Source organism: Condylostylus longicornis, unplaced genomic scaffold (genome assembly GCF_029603195.1).
Source record: "Condylostylus longicornis isolate FDR11 unplaced genomic scaffold, ASM2960319v2 ptg000083l, whole genome shotgun sequence".
NCBI classification, from domain to species: domain Eukaryota; kingdom Metazoa; phylum Arthropoda; class Insecta; order Diptera; family Dolichopodidae; genus Condylostylus; species Condylostylus longicornis.
The window spans coordinates 2596898-2621806 of NW_026578051.1; the positions used below are offsets into that span (position 1 = coordinate 2596898).

A 24909-nucleotide genomic window follows, 5' to 3' on the forward strand; every position below is an offset into this window, starting at 1 on the left:
TTTAAATAATAATTTTAAATGTTATAATTTATGAAATTTTTATATAATTCTCTTATATAACAAATTGATGATGTGTGTGTAGGCATAAATAAATCAAGAGTATTCACAGCATGGTGTTAATGTGAGTTGAATGCATATAAGGGATTTAAAGTAGTTTTTTAATTTCATATTTTTATGTTAAATGACTCTTTAATTGTATATAAGTAAGTATAGGTATATGTGATAAATCAAGGTGAATATAATTTTAACGCATTGCACCTTTTGATAAAATTTAAAAATCAATATTAAATACTTTTATAATTTACTTTGATATTATAAGATTGAAATTTTAATTTTCAAATAAAAGTTAACCTACATACGTTAGAGTACCTTTCTCTTATTTCTTCTATTTTTCAAAAGAAATTGTAATGGGTAAATTCACCATTACTCTTCTATTCATAAATAATTTCAATAATTTAAAATAAAACAGTTTGATAATTTAAGAATATTATTTCATACTCATCTAAGATTTACATTTTAATTTTTTCTATAATAAAATTTTCCATAGTTGAATGAGAAATATATTATATTGCAAGGTGAAAGAGGTTAAACAATTTAATGTTGTAGGATACTCTTAGAACGTCAATATAATTAATGTTTTCAATATGCACTTTTATAAAAAATAAAGTACGAACTTTAGAAGAAAATTGTAAGAGTCAAGCAAGAAGATTCTACAAGGAAATAAAATATAAAGCTACCGCATTTCAACCAAGACTGAATATATGTAAAAATAAGGATGGAGAATTATTAATGGAAGAAAATAAGATATTAGAAAGATGGAGCGAATATTTTCAAAAGGCTTTAAGCAAACCGGATACGGAAATTAGTAATATAATTACAATTAATAATACCTTTTCAATCAGCTGAAAATGTTATAAACCAGCCAACAATAGAAGAAACGCAAATAGTTATTAATAAATTAAAAAATGGGAAATTTAATGGAGAAAACTCTATAATTGCAGAGTTAATTAAATATGAAGACATCGAACTACACCTCAAAATTCATGATTGTATTATTTCCATATGGAATATTGAAAGTATTCCAGAAACATGGCTAGATAGCAGAGATTGAAGGGTATACCAGAAAAACTGATAAGGCTCACTAACATTATGCTGAAAAATATGAAAGCTAAAGTGCTAGTTCAAGGTAAACTTACTGAGTCTTTTTTTACGTTGATTGTGCAGACGTGAAATAGGGAGATGCATTATTCACTTTGATTTTTAACTTTGATGCTACATTATGCAATTAAAGAAATTGATCCTGGATTCTGAATCCTATATGCTGACCATATAGTCATCTTCGCGCTTTACCAACGTTTTGAAAGAAACTTTTACAATGTCCGCTGAGACCGCTGCTAATATTGGACTAGATATTAATGAGAACAAAACCAAATATTTTATTAAAAACCAGAAAACAAGAGTTACTCGAAATCTTAATATCGGAAGCTACTTTTTCTGTGCCTTTATTTACCACTTAAGCTCAAATTTTATATACAATAAAGAATTTTTTTAAGAAATTAAGTTCTATAGAAAGAAATTTTTATCTACCATAATTTTTTGTTTTGTTTACTTTATTTCAAATTTATCTCCAGTCTAAGAAATTTTTAGTTATATAACAGTTCATTCTAAACTACTTACATAAAATTTAATAATTTGTTTTTTAAATTTGTAAACATTATTCAAATTTTTTATGCAGAATATTAATGTTGCTGTTGATATTATTTCTTGTAATAAAATGTATAACTCTTTTAATGAAAAATATTTTTCTCGACCAGAGTTAGTGCTGCTCAAAATATGTTAAATTTCAATACCATACTTTCCACTATATAAACTTTATCAAAACTATATACTATGTAATAGAAGAGAAGTAGCGGTAAGCATCTTCTTATCAGAAAATATGTTTTACTTTTCTTAAAGATTAATTGGTTTAATCCGACTTAATCCCTATAATTTCATTATTTTAAAAAAAAAATTTCCATAATATTTATAAATAAGAAAACAAAAATCTCTTATAACAAGTTGAATGACATTCTAACATATATTTGTCACTTTGAAATGAACTTTAATATAGGTTTACCGCAAATTATATTCTCTCACAAGATAATTATATAATTAGTATTGGGAATTTAAAAAATTGTATATAGCTATCATGTTTAGCTTTCATGTTTAGTAATTAATTATTAAAAATAACACTAGAATGCTTTAAATACTAATATATTCGTATATATACAAATGTAATATTTAACATTTAAAATTACTTTAAATAAAGTTTTTAATTTAAATTTATATAATTAAATGCATAATAATAATTATAATTTTCTCTATTGAAAATATACAAGATATTTCAATTAAAAAGGATATACAATTATTCTCTAATTGAATTAAATTATAGAACTTTAATTAAATGAAACTATTCTATAATTATAATAAAATTTATTAATTCACAAAATATACAAGTTGATATAAGTATGTAAAGTCAATTTACAATTTATTTTAATATTTAAATATATAGTGCCCATTAATATTTTGACATTCTCAATTATGACTAGAATTTCAATGAACTAATTTATTCTTGGTGACCTTTTGAATTAAAATAACGCAACTTGTTTTAATAATACGAATAGAATAGTGAAAATTTCATTTATTTTATTAAATATTTCGGCTAAGATATCTATAAAGTTTAGTAATAAATTTCGACTATTAAACTTCAAATTTTATGTTTTATACGCATAGATCTACAAAAAAAAATTTATTGCGAAAAATGATTAAAATTATTATTTTAATGGATTAATTTCAGTATGTATTCAGTGAATATATATTAAAATACTATACATATATACACAAATACATATACTTCAATTGAAAGCATAATGCACCCACGCATTATACATTTAACTGTATGTATAAGTATACTTACTTATATACATATAATTATTATGAAATCTAGGCAATACGTTAATGGTATTTCTTTATTATATTTTAATACCTTAAGGCTAAATCCTTGATAAATATTCTTGTTTTTTTTTTTCCTCTTATTATTTGCGTCTGCTTATATTTATTTTGAATTTTACATATTTACAATTGATATATATACATACAACATTTTCATATCTATATACAATATGAGATACGCATTATATTATACTTATATATTATTTACCTATATATAACACAAATGTAATATATTATACGTTCACAAATATCCGTATATTAATAAAAAAAAACAAGTAAAAACGTTTCAATTGGTATAAACCGATTGAATTATACCCTGCACTCTTCATTGTTGTATAGCAATTAATCAAACCTATGAAAACATTCTATAGAAACTTCACGGATATGTCTGACCTATAACTGGACACACAACTGCTTTCATGAATCTGACTTTATTATTTTTCCGAATATAAAAAATTAGCTTTTTGAGTTGTATGGCAGCTAACCGAACCGGTGCTGCCATTGCATCAAAACTTTCTGAACATATGTAGAGTGTAATTGGACACATCTTTACAAAATTTGATATTTTTATCTTAATTAGTTTTTGAAATATTTAAAATAAACTCTTTGTGTTGTATGGCAGCTACCCGAACTAGTTGTCTGAATTAGTCGAATTACAAAAGAGTTCCTCCTTAATACAAAAGAAACAACCTGTGAAAGTTTGGTGTCGATTGCATTATTCGTTTTTGAGTTATCGTGCGATCGGACGGACGGACGGACGGACGGACATGTCTAAATCAACGCAGAATTTTACGCTGAGCAAGAATATATATATATGTCCATACCGGAGACGACTCCTTCAAGTATTTTCAAACTCCATACCTAAGTTAATATACCCTTCACGAAAATGCAGGGTATAAAAAAAAAACAGAAGAAATTTCAATATTCTTCAAATTGATGTCATTTTTTTTTTTAACTGGAGGTCAAGGCTCAGAAATTTCTTCCTACAAAGAGAAGAAAAAATAGAGAAGCAGGATATATATTATTTCAAATATATAAAAAGGCAGTTTAATATTAAATATATTTATATATAAATTGTATGTGTACAATATTTTTACATCACATCTGTATGTGTGATTATGATGATATTGACTAAAGAACAGTTCCTCTTATCTGTCATTTGACATTTATTTTATTTGTTTTTTTCTTTTAGTAAATTTTTTTTTTGTTTTGTTTTTTATTTTTACTTTCAATTTCCTTCTTTTAAGGATGACAATTCAATTTATTGATATAATCAAATTCTTTTTCTTTTCCTATGTAGCAATAAAAAGGATATTTGTACATATACTTATTTACAATCATAAAAATATATACATACAGCGTTATGCAGTGTCGTCATATTTTTTATGTAGATGTAAAATTAAAAGTAATTACAACATATAAGTTCTTTTTCTGTTCATAAAAAGGATATTAAAAATATTGCAGAACCTACATTAATATATTCGTATACCTACATTATATAGTGTTCGTACGTACATTAAGATAAACTAATTCTATTGACATCTGTTTAATATTAACACTTTAGGAAGAAAATAAAACAAGTTTATTGGCCTTAAATTTCAATATCAATTTAATGAATAAAAATAGAAAACTCTGAACATGTTTAATCCTTTATTGGTTACATTTCAGCTAAAATATATGAAAGCAATGAATAAATCTTGAACTTTTCAAATGAACCACCAAAAACATAGACAAGCACTTGAATGAAATTATATTAATTTATCAAATTGAATTTCAAAAAAAAAAATTAAAAACAAAAATTCAAATCTTTTTAATATTACGTTTTTTTTTTTATATATATTCTAGGTTCATCAATTGAACGCCTATGTGAAATCACAGCAACAGATCCACTTGGTTATCCACCACCAGATGGTCCGTTAGCAGATCGTAGTGCTATGATACGTGCTGCTCGAGCACTATTAAGTTCAGTAACGAGAGTACTTCTTTTAGCTGATATTGTTGTGGTTAAACAATTACTTTTAGCTAAAGATAAAGTAGCAAAATCATTAGGCAGATTAGAATCAGTTGCAAATTTTACTGAATTTGTTAAAGCGTTTTCAGTATTTGGTGCCGAAATGGTTGAACTAGCACATGTAACAGGTGATCGACAAAATGACTTAAAAGATGAAAGACGTCGAGCACAAATGTCTGCTGCAAGACAAGTTCTCGAACGTTCAACAATGATGTTGTTAACGTCATCGAAAACTTGTCTTCGGCATTCAGAGTGTAGTTCAGCTAGAGAAAATCGTGATACAGTATTTTGCCAAATGAGACGTGCCATGGATCTTATACATTATGTTGTAAAAGATGGTGTTTTAGAATCATCATCTGCTGAACGCTTATCACCACGTGGCCAAATTATTACAGACTGGGATGCTGAACGTGCTACCGTTTATACAACTTTAAGAAATTTTGTTCGTTTAGTAGAAATGTATAGGCCACGTTATAATAATTGGCCTCCACCACCACAACCTCCTGCACCTGCCACATTATCACCTCCTGTTGTTGGTCCAAGTAGTATTGTTCCACCTAGCAATAACGCAAATATTACAGCAACTCCAAAAACATTGACAATAGCTAACCCGAAAGACATATCAAATGGAAATGATAGACGAGATTGTAGATTACCGCCAGTTGATGAAAGAGGTGAAAGATCTGATCGAGGAGAACGAATAGAAAGAGGTGAAAGAGTTGAACGAGCTGAAAGATCTGATCGAGTGGAACGAGTTGATAGAGCTGACCGAGTAGATCGAGTAGAACGTGCTGAAAGACCTGAAAGAGTTGAAAGAATTGATAGAGTTGATAGAGGTGACAGAGTTGATAGAGGTGATAGAGGTGATAGAGCTGATAGAGCTGAAAGAGCTGACAGAGTTGACAGAGCTGATAGAGCTGAAAGAGCCGAAAGAGCTGAAAGAGCTGATAGAGCTGAAAGAGCTGAAAGAGCTGAAAGAGTTGAAAGAGCTGAAAGAGCTGAAAGACTAGACAGAGTTGATAGAGTGGAACGTACTGATAGAGCTGAAAGAACTGAAAGAAGTCGTAGTGGTGGACCTGAATATATGAACACCAGAAGAGACTTGATGCGAAGTAATAGCGTTCGAGATCGACATATCGTAAGTGGTGCTGACCTACATAAAAATAATTTAGTCACTGGCTGTGGTGGAGGTAGCAATATGGGTGGCCCTAGTACACGTTCCTATATGAGTTTAGATCGTGACATACCAAGTCACCGAATTGAACCAATAAATCATGAAATGTCAGTATTAAATGCGGAATCCCGCGAACATCTTATGATCGCCTTAGATAAGGTTGTGGAAAAAACACAAGACTTTACCGATTCGGCCTATACAAGTCATGAAAATCGTGAAAATATACTTTTATTATGTGATCGATGTCGACTTGAACTGAATCAATGCCTACGTTTAGCAGTTGGTGTAGAGCCTTATTCAACTCCATCTTATGATTTGGATGCAGCTATTGATAGTGTTATTGCAGCTGCTCATGATTTATCACAGCAATTAGCAATATCAGTAGCTGATCAATTGCCCGAACTACATCATGTTATTAAATTAGGCATAGATTTAGTATGTAGTTTTCGAATTATAGCAATAAATCAAGAATTAGACCGACTGCAAGAAAAGGCTGACCGTTTTCATGATTATATCGATCACATATTAGAAGTATGTAAACTTTTAAGGCATATTGCCTTAACTGAAACGTTACAAGTACAAGCCAAATTTACTGAAATTAATTTACGAATTTACGGGCCGCAAGTTATAACTGCTGCTAGAGTTTTAGCAACTTATCCATCAAGTAAAATTTCAAAAGAAAATCTTGAAGTTTTTGTTGATATGTGGCAATGGTTAGCTAGTGATGTTACATCATTATCAAAAGAAATAATTGAATTAGCGCAAAATCAAGCAAAACCGGATCGTTTAGAATATTTAAGTTTACCGAGACCGGGGGTAAGTTTTGTCATATATCTTTTTTCTTTTTTTATAAATTAGATTCATATTCGATATATAGTAGTTTTTCTAAAGTTTATTTTATTAAAGCATTCAATGTTGTAATTGTATAATTATCTTTCAATTTATAAAAATTTTTTGTTACATTTTTCCAATTTAGAAACATGGTACAACTTCTAAACCCTTAAAACCAGCTAGATTAGATCAAGAAGAACAAGAAAAAATTGCTAAAAGTGGTTTAGAAATGAAAATGCTGACAAATGAAATGGATGCAGAAACTGAAAAATGGAATGGTGAATCTGAAGAAAATAATGATATTGTAAAACGTGCCAAAAATATGTCCGCAATGGCATTTTCAATGTATCAATTTACAAAAGGTGAAGGTACACTACGTACCACACAAGATCTTTTTACCCAAGCTGAATATTTTGCAGAAGAAGCTAATAGACTATATAAAGTTGTTAGACAATTTTCTTATCAGGTATAAGTTTTTATAATTATATAAAATTATACCCGTTACTGTACACGTTATTGAATTTATTTATATTATAAAAAATTTCTTTTATATTAAAATTTTGCTTGTATAATTCAGGTTCCTGCTGGTGATAATAAAAAGGAACTTCTAGAACATCTAGATAAAGTACCTACATACGTTCAAAGTTTACAATTTACAGTTAAAGATCATACTGTTGGTAAAGCGGCAACATTTGTTAAAGTCGATCATGTAATTAAAGAAATTAAAACTTTAATGAATTGTATCAATAAAGTTGTGACAACATGCTTTGAATGTGCCAACAAGGTAAGTTCAAATTTTGCCACAATATAAAAAAATTTCGTATAAAAAAACAAAAAACATTAAATTTTAAAAAAAACTTCAAAATGAATCGAAAAACACAAAAATTAATAAACAAATTATTGTATGTATAAAAAATAATAATTATTAAAAAGTAACTTCATAAATGTATAAGAAAATTTAAATTAATTTCAAACAGAAAACAAAAAAAAAAAAGCAATTAAAAATAATAATAATTAAAAAAAAACTATGTGAGCCTAGTTTAATTTTTATTTATTTTTTCGTCAATGTAAAACTTTTCCTATAATTTTTTTTTTTTTAATTAATTATTAATTTTTATTATAATTCAAAATTTAATTGGCTTTATTTTTTTATCATTATTATATTACTGTCTTTGTAAATATTTATTAAGTGTCACTTAAATTTCTTAATTATAATTATTGTTATCGTAATTCCTTCCTCTTGTTCTTTTTTTTTTTCTTAATTAAATAATTATTATAATAGATGAAGAAATTACAAAATTTTGTTTAATGTTTTTATGTCGTAATTTTATATGCAACCTTTTAAAGATCCGTAAATTCTTCATCTGGCAAGAACAACAAATTGCTATACCAAAAAAAAAAAAGTGTAACCTCTCATAATTGACTAAATATTGAAATTGTTTTTAAAAATGTACTAATTTTTAATAAAAAAATATTATATAATTTTTTTAGTATAAAAGATGCATTCATATGAGTACAATTATGAATTAAATTAAATCAATCGCAAAAGTCATGCATACGGTGTTGCCATAATGATAAAATTTTTTATAGATTTCATTATTAATTTGACATATTGACATTCATTAATCAATATATTAGTGTTATATTTTGTTTACATTGAGATTATTTACGGATGCCTTCATATTTCTTTATAAAGTAAAAAAATATATTAAAATTTAATATATTATTTTACTAATATATTAATAAATTATTTAATAAAACTTTCAAAATTTTTTTAAATAATTTTCGTATAAATTCTATAAAAATGTTTAAAGACGAATCTTTTGTAACAAATTTAATTCATTTATATAATAATATGTTATAATAATAATATCATTCACAATATTAGAATTAATTTTTAATAAAATTTTTTAATATAAATTTGATAGTTTCTAAAATCAATTATAAAATAAAAACTTTAAAATTATTTAATGCAGGTGAATATAAGTAGTGTTGAAAATGTTCCTCAGAAAAGTACAATAATACTTTTATATTTATGTTCTAAATAAAAAGAAATTAAAATGTTACTATGAGTATAATAATTATATGCTATACACATTACTTAAGACTTAAAAAGTGCCTTTATAGTATAGCTATTCCATTTACAAAAATAATAATGAAAAGAACTATTCAATTGAAAAAAAAATTTAGTTATTTAATTAACAAGATGTTACACTTTTTTTTTTTAATCGTTGTTAATATAAAAAGCTCCAATAACCTAATAATTTTTATTAAATTTCTTGTAAATGGTAGAAATAATTCTAATATAGAAAGTAATTTAATTAAATAAAATATTTAAAAAAAAAATTAATTTAATATTTATCACATACTACCATATTATTATATTGATTTTTTTTTTAATTTGAATAGAAATTAATAATAAAGTAAATAAGATATTCACGCACTTAAAAAATAAAAAAAAAAATTCCAAGTATTTATTATAATATATCCCATTTTATATTAATTATTTAGTTAGTTAGAGAAGGAAGTTACAACAATCAACGCTGCCACCCAGCAATAAATTAATAAAAGGCCCATTGGCGTTCTTCCACAACAAACTTCTCCCCGCTACTTCCATTTAAGTCACTTAAGTCAGCAGATCGCTCACATCCTTCGGCAGCTCGACGCCTCGGCATGCTCGATAAACATTCGATGAGGAAATGCTCAGTCTCCTTCCCAATTTTTCCAAATTAACAGTGTCGCGTCAAAATACCAATCGCAATATTGAGATCGTTCAATGCTCACTCTGCATCTTTCCTCTTCGGCCATAAGGGCATTGTGATTGCACAAGTTAGCTTGTCATTCCGAAGCAAATTCCCCGTCTTTCTAGTTTCCTCATTAATAACGTTTTTAAACTCCTCCTAAAACGAAAACACTAGCCAGTCCATTGCCCCCATTTTAATATACCGTATATAAATATACAGTCTTCTAGTGTGTAGGGGAATCTTCATTTTAATACTAGCGCTTAATTCTTTTACATATAGACTCATTAATATGCGCCGCTATGTTAAACATTATCACTAAGAATATTTAAATAAATATTTCAGTTAGTACGTAAATAGCTCAATAAATGTAAAAATTTTGGTATACAATTTATCTCTATCTCTCTGTAAGAACAAAATGAGCACAACTTTAAATGAGTTTATAGGAAAGATGGCACAAAATCCAATATACAAACGGTGGTATGAAACTTTGAATAACGCCAAGTTAGAATGTGTCAATTACTCTATTAGTCTGAATTGAACCATCAAAATGTTGAAGTTATGGTTTCTCTACTTCGCAACTCCGCGACGTGACACAGATTATATTTTTCCATTTCTCTTCATGGCATTCACAATTAATCGACATCTTTGCCCCACTTTTTCAAAATAATTCTTCATATTAAGCCTAATTACTTCAACTTAATTCAATTAAAAATCAAAACTTTCTTTTAATAAAATTTCTAATCAAAAATATCAAAAAAATAATCTCCTCATATATGTATGTAAGTGCATGAATACCTTTAATACAAAAACAATTTTTACAATTTTAAATAAATCCAATACACTAAATTAGAGCAATAGACAAATTCACAAATTTAATAAAAACTGAAAATTATAATTTTATTTGTCTTGTTTAAAATTTATATTAACTTACAAAAAACAAAATCCCGAAAGATAAAATGTCATGTATGTTTTATATAGTATTAAGTTTTTTTGTTCTTTTGTTTTTCTATATTCATTTTATTAATAATTTTTAACATAATAATTATGTAGTATAATAATTAATTATTAATTTCCTCTCACAAAAAAAAATAAAAATAAAAACAATTTCTATTTATATTACAATGTTTTATTATTTTTAATATATGTGTAAAAGTAATAAATTATATAATAATTATTATATAAAAAATAAATTGAAAAAAAATTTTTTGAAGTACAAAAAAGACTATTAATAAAACAAAAAATATATTATATAATAATAAATAAAGTTGTCATTAATTTATTTTTCAAACTATTTAATTTTTACTTTACTTTTTTTATAGCTTCTTTACCCCCTGTTCTATTCCCCCAATTTATTTATAATATTTATTTCATGTTGTTTTTTTTTTTAACACACTTTTTCCAGTCAAAATTAACTATCACAATAAAATTTTTATACCAACAATATATAAAAATGAATTACTAAACTTAAAAAAAAAGAAGTATTATATAAGATTCTTCGTATATATTTAAATAAAATTTATTGTTTAATAATTCATTATTCGCGTGAAATTCTTTTTTAATTAACGCTATATTAAATAAGATTTAAAACTTTTAAGTATTTTCTGTCCCAATATTAATAATAAATAAAAACTTGTCATTTAACAAATTATCAGTATCTAAATTTTCATCATCAGTTGACAGAATTTCTATTGTCAAAATTGCCAATTATATTTCAAAATTAATGACATATCAAAATCAATTGTCAAATTTCACATATTTACATTATAATCTTAATTTTAATTACAGTATAAAATTTTAATAAACATAAACTTAAATATATAAATTAAATATTAGAAATTTAAAAAAATTATAAGACACCAAACAAATAATTCTTGATAATTTTAATGTATAATTATATTCTTCATAATTATAATTATTTATACATGAATTCAATATTTAAATGAATATATTAAAATATTAACGAAGAAACTTATAAATAAATCTTATATAATATACATAAAATTCAATCCCACAAAAACACAAATTTAAAAACTAAATTCACTATATACTTATACAGAAAAAAATGAAAAATGCATTTTTTATTTTAATTCTAAAAGTGTTTTTCCGTCATCGTTTTGCATTTATTAATTTCTAATAGTTTTTTCTTTTTTTGTAATTTATAAATATTTATAACGGTATTCGGTTGCATGATTTGAAATTTTCAAAAATTAAGCTAAAATATTAAAGAAAAAATTCAATTTACATATATATATCAAACATGAAAAATAAATTATACTTTTAAATGAGGCCCCCTTAATTAACAGAATGAACAAAAAAAAAATATTAAAAAAAGAACTAAAATAGAAAAAAAAAAAAAGCAAATTTAATGAAATAATATTAAAATTTAAAATTAAGATTTTAATTTTCATTAAATTATTATTAAACAATTTTAATTAATTTATTTTTAATTTAAATACTTTAATATATATACTGGAACAATTCATATATTATATAAAAAAAAATATATATATGAATAAATACATCAATTAGCATTATATGAATAATAAAAAATTATAAAATATATCAGTTTAAAGGCCTAAAACGAGCTCTAAACAACGAAAATTTGAATTAATTTGTTAGCTTTATAGGCAAACAAACATGCCATATACTGCGGTTTTTGACATTGCATCACAAACAGAAAAAATTAATCGCCACCTATTCCTGGTGATTAAAACAACGAACGTTAAACGGCTTTACCTTGTATATTAATATGATTTTCGTGGGGAAATAGATAAATTCGAAAACAATTAAATGCATAACTTATGAAAATAATATTTTCAATTATGTAATTTTAAACCTTTAATTTTATTTTCAAAGCAGCAACCTTAGCAGTTTGAAAAGATATCTCAGAAGAATTAATCAGCATAATAAGCTACATAAATAATTTTTAATTTTGTATTTATGAAAACCTTACTTTGTCTTATTTTAATTTAAATTTTAAAGTATGCAGCATAATCTACTATGCTGCAATTAAAAGCAGAATCATAATTTTTTTTTTGTTTTTAACTGCACAAAATCAATCAACTTAAATTAAATTAATTTAAAATTTTAGAACACTATTTTGTGCTATAAAATTCAATTTCATTTCGTTTTCTCTAATTAAAATTTTTAAGATATTTTTTTACATTTAGTTTTTATTAGAGAAAAATTGAAAAAAAAAAAATAGAAAATTACAATTTAAGCATACATTTTAAAGAGAATAATTTTCAAGTTTATGAACATTTATGCAAAAAATATCATTAAGCACACAAAAAATACATTAAGGATTAGATAAAATTTTTATAAAAAAAACAAAATTATACAATTTTTTTTTTTAAATTAATATTAAAATGTATATGTAAACTATAGCTACAATTAAAATCCTTAAAATTAAATATTTTTCTTTTATTGTCTAACAAATCAGAATTTCTTTCTGTAATGTGCTCAGCGTATATCATGTTACATTCGAAAATTAGATAAATTTTCTAATTAGAATAAAATCATAACTAAGTTACATTTAATGTATAAATTAAATCTGATTTATATTAAATTATTCTCAATTATAATAACAAGAAAATTACATATATTTTAATGTTTTCTTGTTATTTACATCTGAAAAAAAAAATTAATGCTTAACAAAAAAATTTCTTTTTAAATATTATTAAATATTAACTTAAATAATATAAGTTACTCAAAAATACTAAAAAATTCTAATTAGAAATTTCAAAATGTCCAGAAAAGCTACTACTTATTTAATAACTTTTAAATTTTTTTTTATTTTTTATAAAATTTATATTTAATTTTTAATTTTAAATTTTATTTCTTTTTTAATATTAATTATATTTTTTGGATATTTTAGTACAAATTATGCTTACCACAACAAATGAAATATAGTAAATTAAAGGCAAAAATGAAAACAAAGAACGTACCCTAAAACTATGCCATAACTCAAGTATGCAAAAACGAACACATTAATTTCAAAAAAAAAAAAAAAATAAACAAACATAACATAAAAACTGATATTAGGAAAAATATATTTAAATATATATGAAAAAAAAAAATACGGTTTCAACAATTAAATGTGTAAACTATATTTAAACATCAACAAAACAAGTAAGGAAATTTATAATGAAAATTTGCAATATTTTTACTAACGTGTGACTAGCAACAATCCTAATGTATATATACAGATATAGTTAAATATATAAATATTTACATTAACCTAGGTATTTATTAAAAAAAAATATAGTTTTTAAAAACAAATTTATAATTAAAAAAAAATTTTTTTTATAAAAATTTGCTTGAAAAACTTTTTTTCAAAAAACTTAACATAAACTTAATATTTCAAGTATGATATTAACATGAGAATAATGCCTAACAAATATTCTTCTACAAATGTTTTTATTATACTTTTATATAATTTATAATGCCGTCCACTTTTATACATATAGACCTTAATTGTATGTGTACTAACTGATTTAAATTAAAAATTATTAAACTAGCCCATATTAAAATCTTCAATAAAAATAATCCCATAACATAAATAGTTTTGATAAAATTAATTTATTAATTAATATCACACAATTTAATTAAAAAAATTAGAATTTATTTGAATATCTTTGATTTACATTTAGAATATTTTGTACAGAAAAAAATCTAAAACAAACTAGCCAAAATAAAATAAATTAACTAATATCATATGATTTAATCTGACTGAATTTCAATTTAAGTCAAATCTGAGAAAAAAATAAAAAAATTTTAGAAAACAAAAAAACCAAAATAAATTAGCAAATTTAGGAGCAAATTTTACAAAAAAAAAATACTTATAAGTACCGATTCAAATTAATATTAACCCATTGTGAATTCTTTAATATAAAAAATGATTTTAAATAATAAGATTAACTCTCTGCCTTATAAAAGTCAAAGTATTTACCCTAATTGTTCATAATAAAAATTCGATATTTAAAAAAATATTATGCTTCGACAAAAAATTAATTATTTCATATAATACTGTTTACTGTTTCTTACTAATAAAAATTTAGATTAATATCCATATAGAAATATTTACACACACACACTACATATATTTTTTGTTTTCTTAATATATAATTATAACACAATTTTCAGCTTATACACACCTTTACAATTTTATATACCTTAATATTTATTATATAAATTTACAAACATGACCCTATTTATATAAACCAAAATATAAACATCTTTTTATATATAAACAGCCATTTTTTAATTAAACTTTTTTTTTTTTATATTATAATTATGAGTATATATACAAATTTGATTTTTATTTTAATAATTTCTTTTCAGCTTTTGATGTTGTTTGTAAAAAAAAAAAAAGAAAAATTTAAAATTATGGGGATTTTCGATGATTCAGGCATGCACTGAGTGTTCTAAATTAAATCTTTTCACAAATACATTATACAAATCTGCAGAAACAGGAATATTTTACTTCTGCAAATTTGTAATATACTTGCAAGTATTTTTTCAATATCCAAAATTTTTTTATTATACTTTTCTTCTAAATTTATAGAAGTCATTAAAATATTTAAGAATTGCATTAGAACTTTAAGCACAACTGTCATTTTCGAACATGCTATTTTTAAAGAATTTACAATTTGGATTAATCGAATGTGCTTTATATTAAGACCCTGAACTGAATTATCGAAAATCCCTCATATTAAATCCGCTCTTTAAAGTACATGTTAATTAAATAACTTTATTTTAGAATCCATTAATGAATTTCTAAATAATTTCGAATATTATTTTGCATAAAATAATTTTATTATATTGATTTCAAATTTTATTTTCACTAAATAAAATATATTATAGATTTAAATATTTAAATGGATTTTAAGATAAGGTTATATAATATTTGCAAAATACTTAAGTAATATAATATTGTTTTAGCATTTACTTTTTTCCTCTTCATATATACTAAATAAATATTTTATATATATTGTGACTATTTTATTTTATATTAAAAACAAAATTATTATTTTAATTTATATAATGTAATTTTTCCTTTTCTTTTTTGTTTTTAACATTTTTCCTATATACATAAATTTTATATTATACAAATAAATTTATTTTTGAAAACAAAAAAGAAACATTTTTAACTAATTTAATAAAAATTAAAATTTGTAAATAGGTAAAATTAATAAATGAAAAATGTGTGTTGAATAAACCAAATAATTATCTCTATGATTTAAATATTTGTAAAAGGGTAAGAAAAACACGTTTTGTTCATAATGTTTTGGTTTTAAAAAAAAATTTGAATTAAAAAATAAATATATATATTTGATATATAGAACGCAAAAGCTAAAAAAGTATATCAGCCAAGCTATTGTTAAATGTAATTATTTAGATATGCAAAAAAATTAAAAAATAAAAAAAAAAATATATTTTTCAAAAATTATTAATTTAGTATTGTTTTTTTTTAAATTTATAGTAAAGAAAAATGCAATCAAAACAAAATAATTTTTATGATTTTTACTCAAAATATTGGATTAAAGTTAAAAATATTCTTTTTTTTTAATTTTTTTATATAAATTATTTAATTTATCTTTCTATTTCTTTAATACATTTTCAATTTTTGTTTTTTTTTTCTTTATTTTCAATGTAAACTTAAAATTATTTTGCTAAACATTTTATAAACATTCTGTTATAACATACATATAGTTTTATAATTTAATAATTTCTTAATTTTTATAATAAGAAAATTGTTATAAACAGTTTTAACTTTTTTAAACTAAAAACGTGTTTTTTTTTTTTAATTATTTCAAAAGCCCATTTAAATTTTACAGAATGAATACTGCACAAACTGTATAGTTAAGCACTTTTCTAAATAATATTTAGCATGCTTTTGAGTTAAAGTTTCCTTAAAATGAAATCCTTATAGATGCCTGATTTTCGTTTTTGTTCATTAGGCTAAAAATAAAATAAAAAATGTTAATAAACAATCTTTAAAGTTATGATTAAATATAGAATTTATAATATATTCACAATTTAAAATAAAATATTGCAAAATAATAATTACATATGCATTCATAATAATTACTGTATTAAATATAACATGGCCTTATTCTTAAAAAATCGTATTCTGACATAAAATTTCAATTTGCGCCAAAAATCCATGAAAACTTGAAAAGCTTCGTTAAAATTTTTTATCAAAACAAGAAAACAACCAAAATCTTCAGACATGACTTAATTAAATCAATTTCCATTATGATACATCTTAAAATTTTCTCCTTTTAATATTCCTCTTAGATTTAAGCGTCTTGTCGTTAATAATTGAGTGACCAAAATAACTTCAACAGCATGTTGTTTTCATCTGTAACACCTGAAAATATTAAAAATTTCAACTTAATAAATTAATTTTAAAAAAAAAATCTAATATATTTCTTTTATTTCATAAAATTATGTCACCATGATCCCTAATGAATAATTATGACCTCTAATAATTAAAAGCCATTTTAAAAGTAATTGAGATATTAATTTACTGTTTCTCTAAACCATATTCAAACTGATTTTTGAGCGAATTTTAAGGCAAATAAATGTACACATAAGAATGTATTCATTTCAGAAAACTACTTTTTATATTACATATTATTCATACATACATATATACATATGTACGCATATTAAAACTCCAATAATTTTTACTGATGCTTACTCAACTAACTCAAATGATTCTTACTCAAGCTACTCAATTCCGTAACTCACTCTACTGATTTTTGCTCTAGTCACTCAACTGATTCTCACTCGACTCACTAGCCAACTCAATTATTTCTTTATGTACGCACATATGTTTATATGTATATATAGATATAAATACGCATATTTATCAAAGAATCTATTAATTAAAATAATAAATTCTCGAAATTTCCCGAAATACACCATAATATTACATAACCTAGTACAATATTCATCAATGATAAGTTGATAAAATAACAATTTTCTTAATTATTATTTTATTACATATTTCGCAAATATTTAAAAATAAAAAATTAAACAAACATACATATACATAAATTAATTAAAACAGCTTTAAGCGACTCTTTAATAGCTTTAATTGTTGTGAGTTTTATATTATAATTTAGTACGAAAAAGATATATAATATATTAATTTTTCTTTATAATATTTATATATAAATATATAAGTGTTATTTAAAGTATTATATGCAAAAATATTAATATACACAAATATATTTAGATATAAATAACTATTTGTATATAATATAATTTTATTTTTAACTAAAAATTAAAAAAAAAACACAAATTATTAAATCTAAATAATTCTAAATAACATTTTTTTTCTATTTTTTTATTATTTCTCTTTACTCTTTTCTCTTTTAATCACAAAAAAAAAAAAAAATAGTATAAACTTGATTTCACCGGCCTTGCTGGACGTGCTGCAGCAGCTGGTGGCGGTGATGATGGTCCTGGTGGTTTAGGTGATTCAAAGGGATCAACAACAAGTACCGAAGGGAGTATGTGACAGTACGGGATGGCTCGAAGAGCCAAAGGTGATGCCAGGAGGACAAGGGTTTCTTTTCTGTTATTCTAGAAATAAAGTTTCGGGTCATGGTTGGCTATTCTTCACTTCTATGGTGTGCAATTAACTATATGGATATAAATATTGAGTGGGCATATGAATATGTCAAAATAAAAAAATTTTAATGTTAAAATATCTATCCTGTTATACTTTCCGCTTTCGTTACTATCAAAACATTTGACTTTCCCAAAATTGGGAAAACGAAAATCGGTATATGAAAAACTTTTTTAAATTATATTAAAAAAAAAGTTTTTAATAATTAAAAAAAATAAACTATATAAATCTTAAATATTTAACTTCGACTTTATTTTCTAAGTGCAAAATGTAAGTAATGTAAACTAAACAGAATGACAGAAATAGGAACAAAAAACAAGAAAGATACAGAAAAAAATTAAATGAATTATGAAAATATCGAAAGAAATTTAATTTTGAAAAATTGAATAAATGATATTTTTGAGGAAAATATCAAATAAGTAAACATATTTATGTGAAAGGAAAAAGTTAAGAAAAAATGTATAATAATGAATTTAGATCAGATTTACAACAAATTGCAACTATAACAAAATGTAATTTCACATTAAAAAAATTTGGTATTAAAATTTGAATTCAGATTTAATTAATTTTTATTTTTAATTTAACCACTGATATCAAAAAACATTGGCAGGCTAAGATAGACGGACTCAAATTATCATCAGACCCATTATTGACAGCACTACTAACCTAACCACCTCGTATTTTACGCCAACCTAAAACGCACCCGACCTTGTTATAGCTTCCTTAAAATAATTAAATTGACTAACAATTAGTTTTAGTCAAACGTGTTTTCGTGTTTATATTCCGTTAAGGAAAGCACTTTTCGAAACTGCTTCCTCGTTTCAGACTTTCATTTCTAATCCTCTTCTCTATAAGTCGAGAGGCTTCAATATTCACATGTTGCCCAAAGTTATTTCTAGGTATTTTGCTGTGTTTTGTATTAATACTCTACCACTATTCCAATTTAATTGTGATGGAGGAAATAAATTTTTGTTTTAAATCTCACATTAACAGATTTATCTTGATTTATTAGCTTTATCCTCCATTTATTTGTCCATTAACTTATATACTTAGAAGTTATACTTAGAAGGAGTATACAACTTACTTCTTTAAATTTCATTGTTAATTTTTCAACATTAGGTCCTACTACTAATTCTGCTGTATCTTTGGCAAATGTAGCCACAGTTGTATTCACTTTTTCTGGCAAATCATTTGTATAAAGTACATATAACATAGCACCCAGAACACTGCATTGAAGCACATGCGCACCAATTTCCCTAAACGTGAAGTGCTACAGTATAAAGCAATGTAGAGAACATTTCGTCGGCAATTTCTTCATGCCTCTGTAGCTCAGTTGGTAGAGCGTCCGCTTAGAAAGCGGTAGGTCACTGGTTCGTGTCCAGTTCGAGGAGAAAAAGTTTTTAATTAATTTTTCTGCCTTTAACTCGTTCCTTTGATTACGTCACCCATCAGTTCTGCAGTTGCATGAAGAAATTTCCTCTTATATAACTTTCCCATGATACCGATTTAAAATTTTTTAATTTTGCTTTTAAATTTCTAAAAATATCATATATAAAGCTTACCCAATCTGTGGTTCTGTTAACAAAAGTGGGTTTGTCCTTTTTTTTTAACCGACCTCCTCACCAATGTTAAATATGATAGTAGAGTAATAAAATCCTCTTGGATATGAAAAATGAATAAGATCCGGAATTTTGTTGGTATCTATAGGGCAACAAGTCAGATTGCCAGTAGAATGAAAGCAACATCCAAATTCCTGAATAGCTTTCCTTAGTTTTCTATATACCTGGTTGATGTCATTCTAGAACAATAATTAACAATTCTTTATATTACACCTCGGCGGACAATATACTGAGCCAACATTGAAGCTCTGACAAGTAGAGTTAATTTTAACTAATTTTAGCCTCATCCATCTCTATTTTGGATTCTTCACTATGTTTTATGATATCTTTAACTAAAATGACATTATCTCTTGAATGATCCAAATTATATGACCTGAAATATAAGAGAACAAATGAAATATTCATATTTTAATATCATTGTACTCAAATATAATTCTACTTATATTTTTAAATTAAATTATTCTATTTAAATATTATTTTATATGGCTCAATTATATCTGCAAATAAAAAATTTTTTAAGAACTTGAATATTTCAATTAAACACTTAAACCCCATATCAATATTTCAAATAAAATAAAATATAAATTGAATAAATTATAAAAAATCAACAAAGTCTATCAAAAGTCTGTCACATATCATATAGTAAAACTTTCAAATCCATAATTATACCAAAATCATATTATTTTATGAATATAAATGCATGAATATTGTATATAACATTTGTATGTGCTTAAAATATAACTAAAATTCAAATTACACAGACTGTATATAATATACGTGTACATACTTTATTTTATTTTAAACATCATATTTTATTGAAGGACAAATCATTTTGAAGCTCAAGAAGATTATCACATCAATAAAATATTTGTGACAGTATAGGACTATACATGACGTAATTGGTAAATTAAAGCAACATCTGTCGCATAGTTATTAATAAAACTTATTAAAAATATTTTATAAAATTTTTAAAATTTAATTTAAATATCTTCTTTTTTTCTTTTTAAGTAGCCAATTAAAAACTTTTATATGTATATCAGATACTCGTATATGTATATTTTACATTTATAATTTATATGGTTTAATAAAAATATTGAAATGCAATTAGATCTGAATTCAAAATTTAAAATACCAAATAAATTTGTGTATGTGTGAAAGTTATCTTCGAATATATACATATATATATATATATATATACATATTTATAATATATACATATATATATTTACATATATATATACATATTATATATGCGTAATATATTTACATATATATATACATATATATATATGTAAATATTAAAAATAAATAATATAATATAATATTTATATAGACTTCAAAAAAACTACTTTTATAATCGATTAAAATAATATTTGGAAATATTAATAAAAAAAAAAATATTAAAATAAAACTGAAAACAACTTAATAAAATGCAAAATAAAATAAATGAATAAATAATAAAATGAATAAAACAAGCAAAAAGAAATCAATAAAATTTAATATTTAACACGCTTATATATTGAAAATATTATTAAATATTAAAAATTAAACTGCAATCACGAGCAAATTATTGCGATTTTTTTTAAAATAATTTTTTGAAAAAAAAAAAACAGAAAACAAAATTTAAAATAAATTCATAATTAAATATTATGTATTTCTTAAAGTAAAAATACTTATATATAGAAACTATATATATATATATATATATATATATATACATATATATATATATATATAGAAGAACAATAATCAATAAATTCTCTTACAATTATAATAATATTTTCTTAGATTTTTAAAACATTTATCGAAAATAATAAAACAAAATTAAAAACTAAAAAAATAAAAATGAAATTGTATAAAAGATACCTGGAAAAGAAAAAAAAAACTATTTTTTAAAATACTATATAATTTTCATAATTAATATCCTATATATAAATGTTAATATGTTCGTATAAATGGAATTCGAGAAATGGAAAATTTTATTTATTTTATTTAACATTATTTTAATATTTAAAGAGTAAAAATCTTACCGAATATATGTAATTCATGTATATATATATAAATATTGACAATTTTTAAAAATTTCATATTAAAATAATAATTTGGTACTTTTCAAAGCTTCTTATGATACAATAACATATATAATTGCAAAATTTCCTTCATAAATCATTTTATCAAAACTTTTAAATAAAAAACACATTATTCAGATTGAACATACTCTTCTTTAATTCATATTGCAAAATTCAAAGCATGGACAAATTGAAAATAAGCATTTTTTTGAAAAGTATCGCAAAATTATTTACACTTAATTGAATATCTTATATTTAACATTTCATTGAACATAAAATAAAATGTACTGCATATTTTAAAAATTACATATTTCATATTTAAAGTGATTTCTCATATTATTAATGATTATTAATTAATTTCATATATTCTTTATACTTTTGCAATAATTTTGAGCATGAAATTTATCATAAATACAAAAGAGCAAACATAATTTTTACTTACATTAAAATAAAATTATTACAATTAAAATAATTAAGCATTACACGCTTATAGTACAATTGTAAAGTATAAATTTAAACTCTACCTCTGAAAAATATTTGTGAGTAGAAAAAATTTATAAAAATATTTTTATTTTTTATTTTTTTTTGAATATTTATGAACATAAATATTTAAAAATTTTAATTATAATCGAGAATAATTAAATTAGATTTAAAAATTCAACAAAATTTTTTTGTTTTGCAAAACTTAATATTAATTAAAATTTATTTTAGTTACAACAAGCAAATGTATAATATTTCCCGTACTTTTACGTTCTTAATTTAAAACGATATAATTTCGCTGAATATAAAATATTTTCATATACATATTTGTATATATAAAAATATTTAAAAATTATTAAATTTAATATTAACATATACTGCCATATATGTAATTAATTATTATTTCTATACTTTACTATCGTAATAATATTGAAATTAAAGCAATTATACTTTAATAACTTTAACAATTGTACTATTTATATACAAAAAAACAAAAATTACAATTCGTACATAAGTGAATGTGACATATAATAAATCAGAAAATTATTTACTTATACATATATTAATTAGTAACGTTAATGATAAAATTCAATACAAAAGAAAATAGTACCTTAACATTACATTTCCCACCATTAGCGCAATCTTAAAACATAAAAAGCAAAAATTCTTTATATCAAATACAACACTTTAAAATTTATTAAAATAAAAATTTATTATAGCTATATACATACATATATTACATAAAACTCATATATTACATAAATTTTGCATATATAAGCAAATATATACATACATACATATATATAATATATTTGAAATAGAAAAAATTTTTTTTTTTGTTAGAATAAGTATTAGTCTTCCAGTTATCAAGGTTATTTGAGTTTGTTAAAAAAAAACATATTGTCATTTATGTTTAACAACTCTCAATAATATTGCTACTATACATACACACATACATACATGCAAAATATTAAACTAAAATTTTAATAATTTCATTTAAAAATGAAGCAAATTGTAAATAATTATTTGCTCTATTACATATACATAATATTATTTTAAACTATATATGTGAGTAATAAATAATTTCAAATTATTTATTTATTATTAATTTTATCAGCTATCAGTTGAAAGATAAAAAGAACTAACAGGGTGTTTTGAAAAAAAAAAAAATTTATTTCTGTGTTAATTGCCATTTTACTGAATAAAATTAATTGGAGTCTGTAACTAAAGCCATAACATTTAATATAATTAAATTTTTGGAAAATTACCAAATTCCGGTAATTCTCTTATTTGCCAATTTTAGTTAATAATTTAAAAAACTTTTAATTAAAAAAAAAAAATTCAAAAAAAAATTCTATAAATACTTAAAACTCTGTAAACTTTTACAATTTTGACTATAGCAATATTTATAGCAAATTTAATTTCATTGGAAATTTCCAAAACTTCTAAATTGGCACTCCATAAAAATTCGTAATATATTGGTGATTAACCATTTTAAAAAATTCTGTTAGTGTGCATGATAATAAATCACATTTTTCTAATTTTAAAATATTTTCTTTTAATTACCTACATATAATTAAAATATTATTAATATTATATTAATATAATATAAATAAAATTATATATGTATATGAATAAAAATTTACTTAATTTTTTTTTTTGGAAAAGGAAACAGAAAGAATTTAACATTATATAAAAATTTAACTATATTCAAAAAAAAAATTAATAAATTTTATAAATCTAATATTCAAAAAGAAATACAAAATCCGTATATCTAAAATATATATGTATACATACAACGTATATTGTAAAAAATATTAATTATTTTAGCATACTCATATGTTGTATAAAAAAATGAAAAAAAAAAAAACTACATAACATTATATTTTAATTAGACATGATGATAATAATTAATCAGGTTGTAATTTAGAAATGAATAAATACTATATAGACATGCATATACATATATATGTAGATATATATACATACATATATAAAATATTAAAGATCAAAACAATTATTAATAAAATTATAAATTGTTTGTACACAATTACATATACATATATGTTATTAAGTACATATTACATTATTACAGAATAGGTATAATAATCATATCTATTCACAATAGAAAATTAATAGTAATTAGATTGCCTGCTTGAAAAAATATATAAAAAATAAAAATATAACAACAATGGCAACAAAAATACGGCAACAACAAAGTTTACTTAAAAGAAACAATAAAAATCAAAAAACAAAAATAATAATTGCTTTTATATAATTACGTAAAAGAAATGTATAAGAAAAAAAAAATTATATAACAATTAACTAATATTTTCAATATTTCTC

At 22.6% G+C, this 24909-nt stretch overlaps 1 protein-coding gene across 1 annotated transcript; it reads left to right on the plus strand.

Moving 5' to 3' along the window:
• Positions 1-407: 407 nt before the first annotated feature.
• On the plus strand, positions 408-18905 carry LOC129613360 (alpha-catulin). The gene is made up of 7 exons (XM_055527372.1): positions 408-411; positions 668-865; positions 4837-6992; positions 7153-7473; positions 7585-7791; positions 15936-16010; positions 18165-18905. The coding sequence occupies exons 1-7, from the start codon at positions 408-410 to the stop codon at positions 18282-18284; spliced, it is 3081 nt and encodes a 1026-aa protein (XP_055383347.1). The 3' UTR covers positions 18285-18905.
• The last annotated feature ends 6004 nt before the right edge of the window (positions 18906-24909 follow it).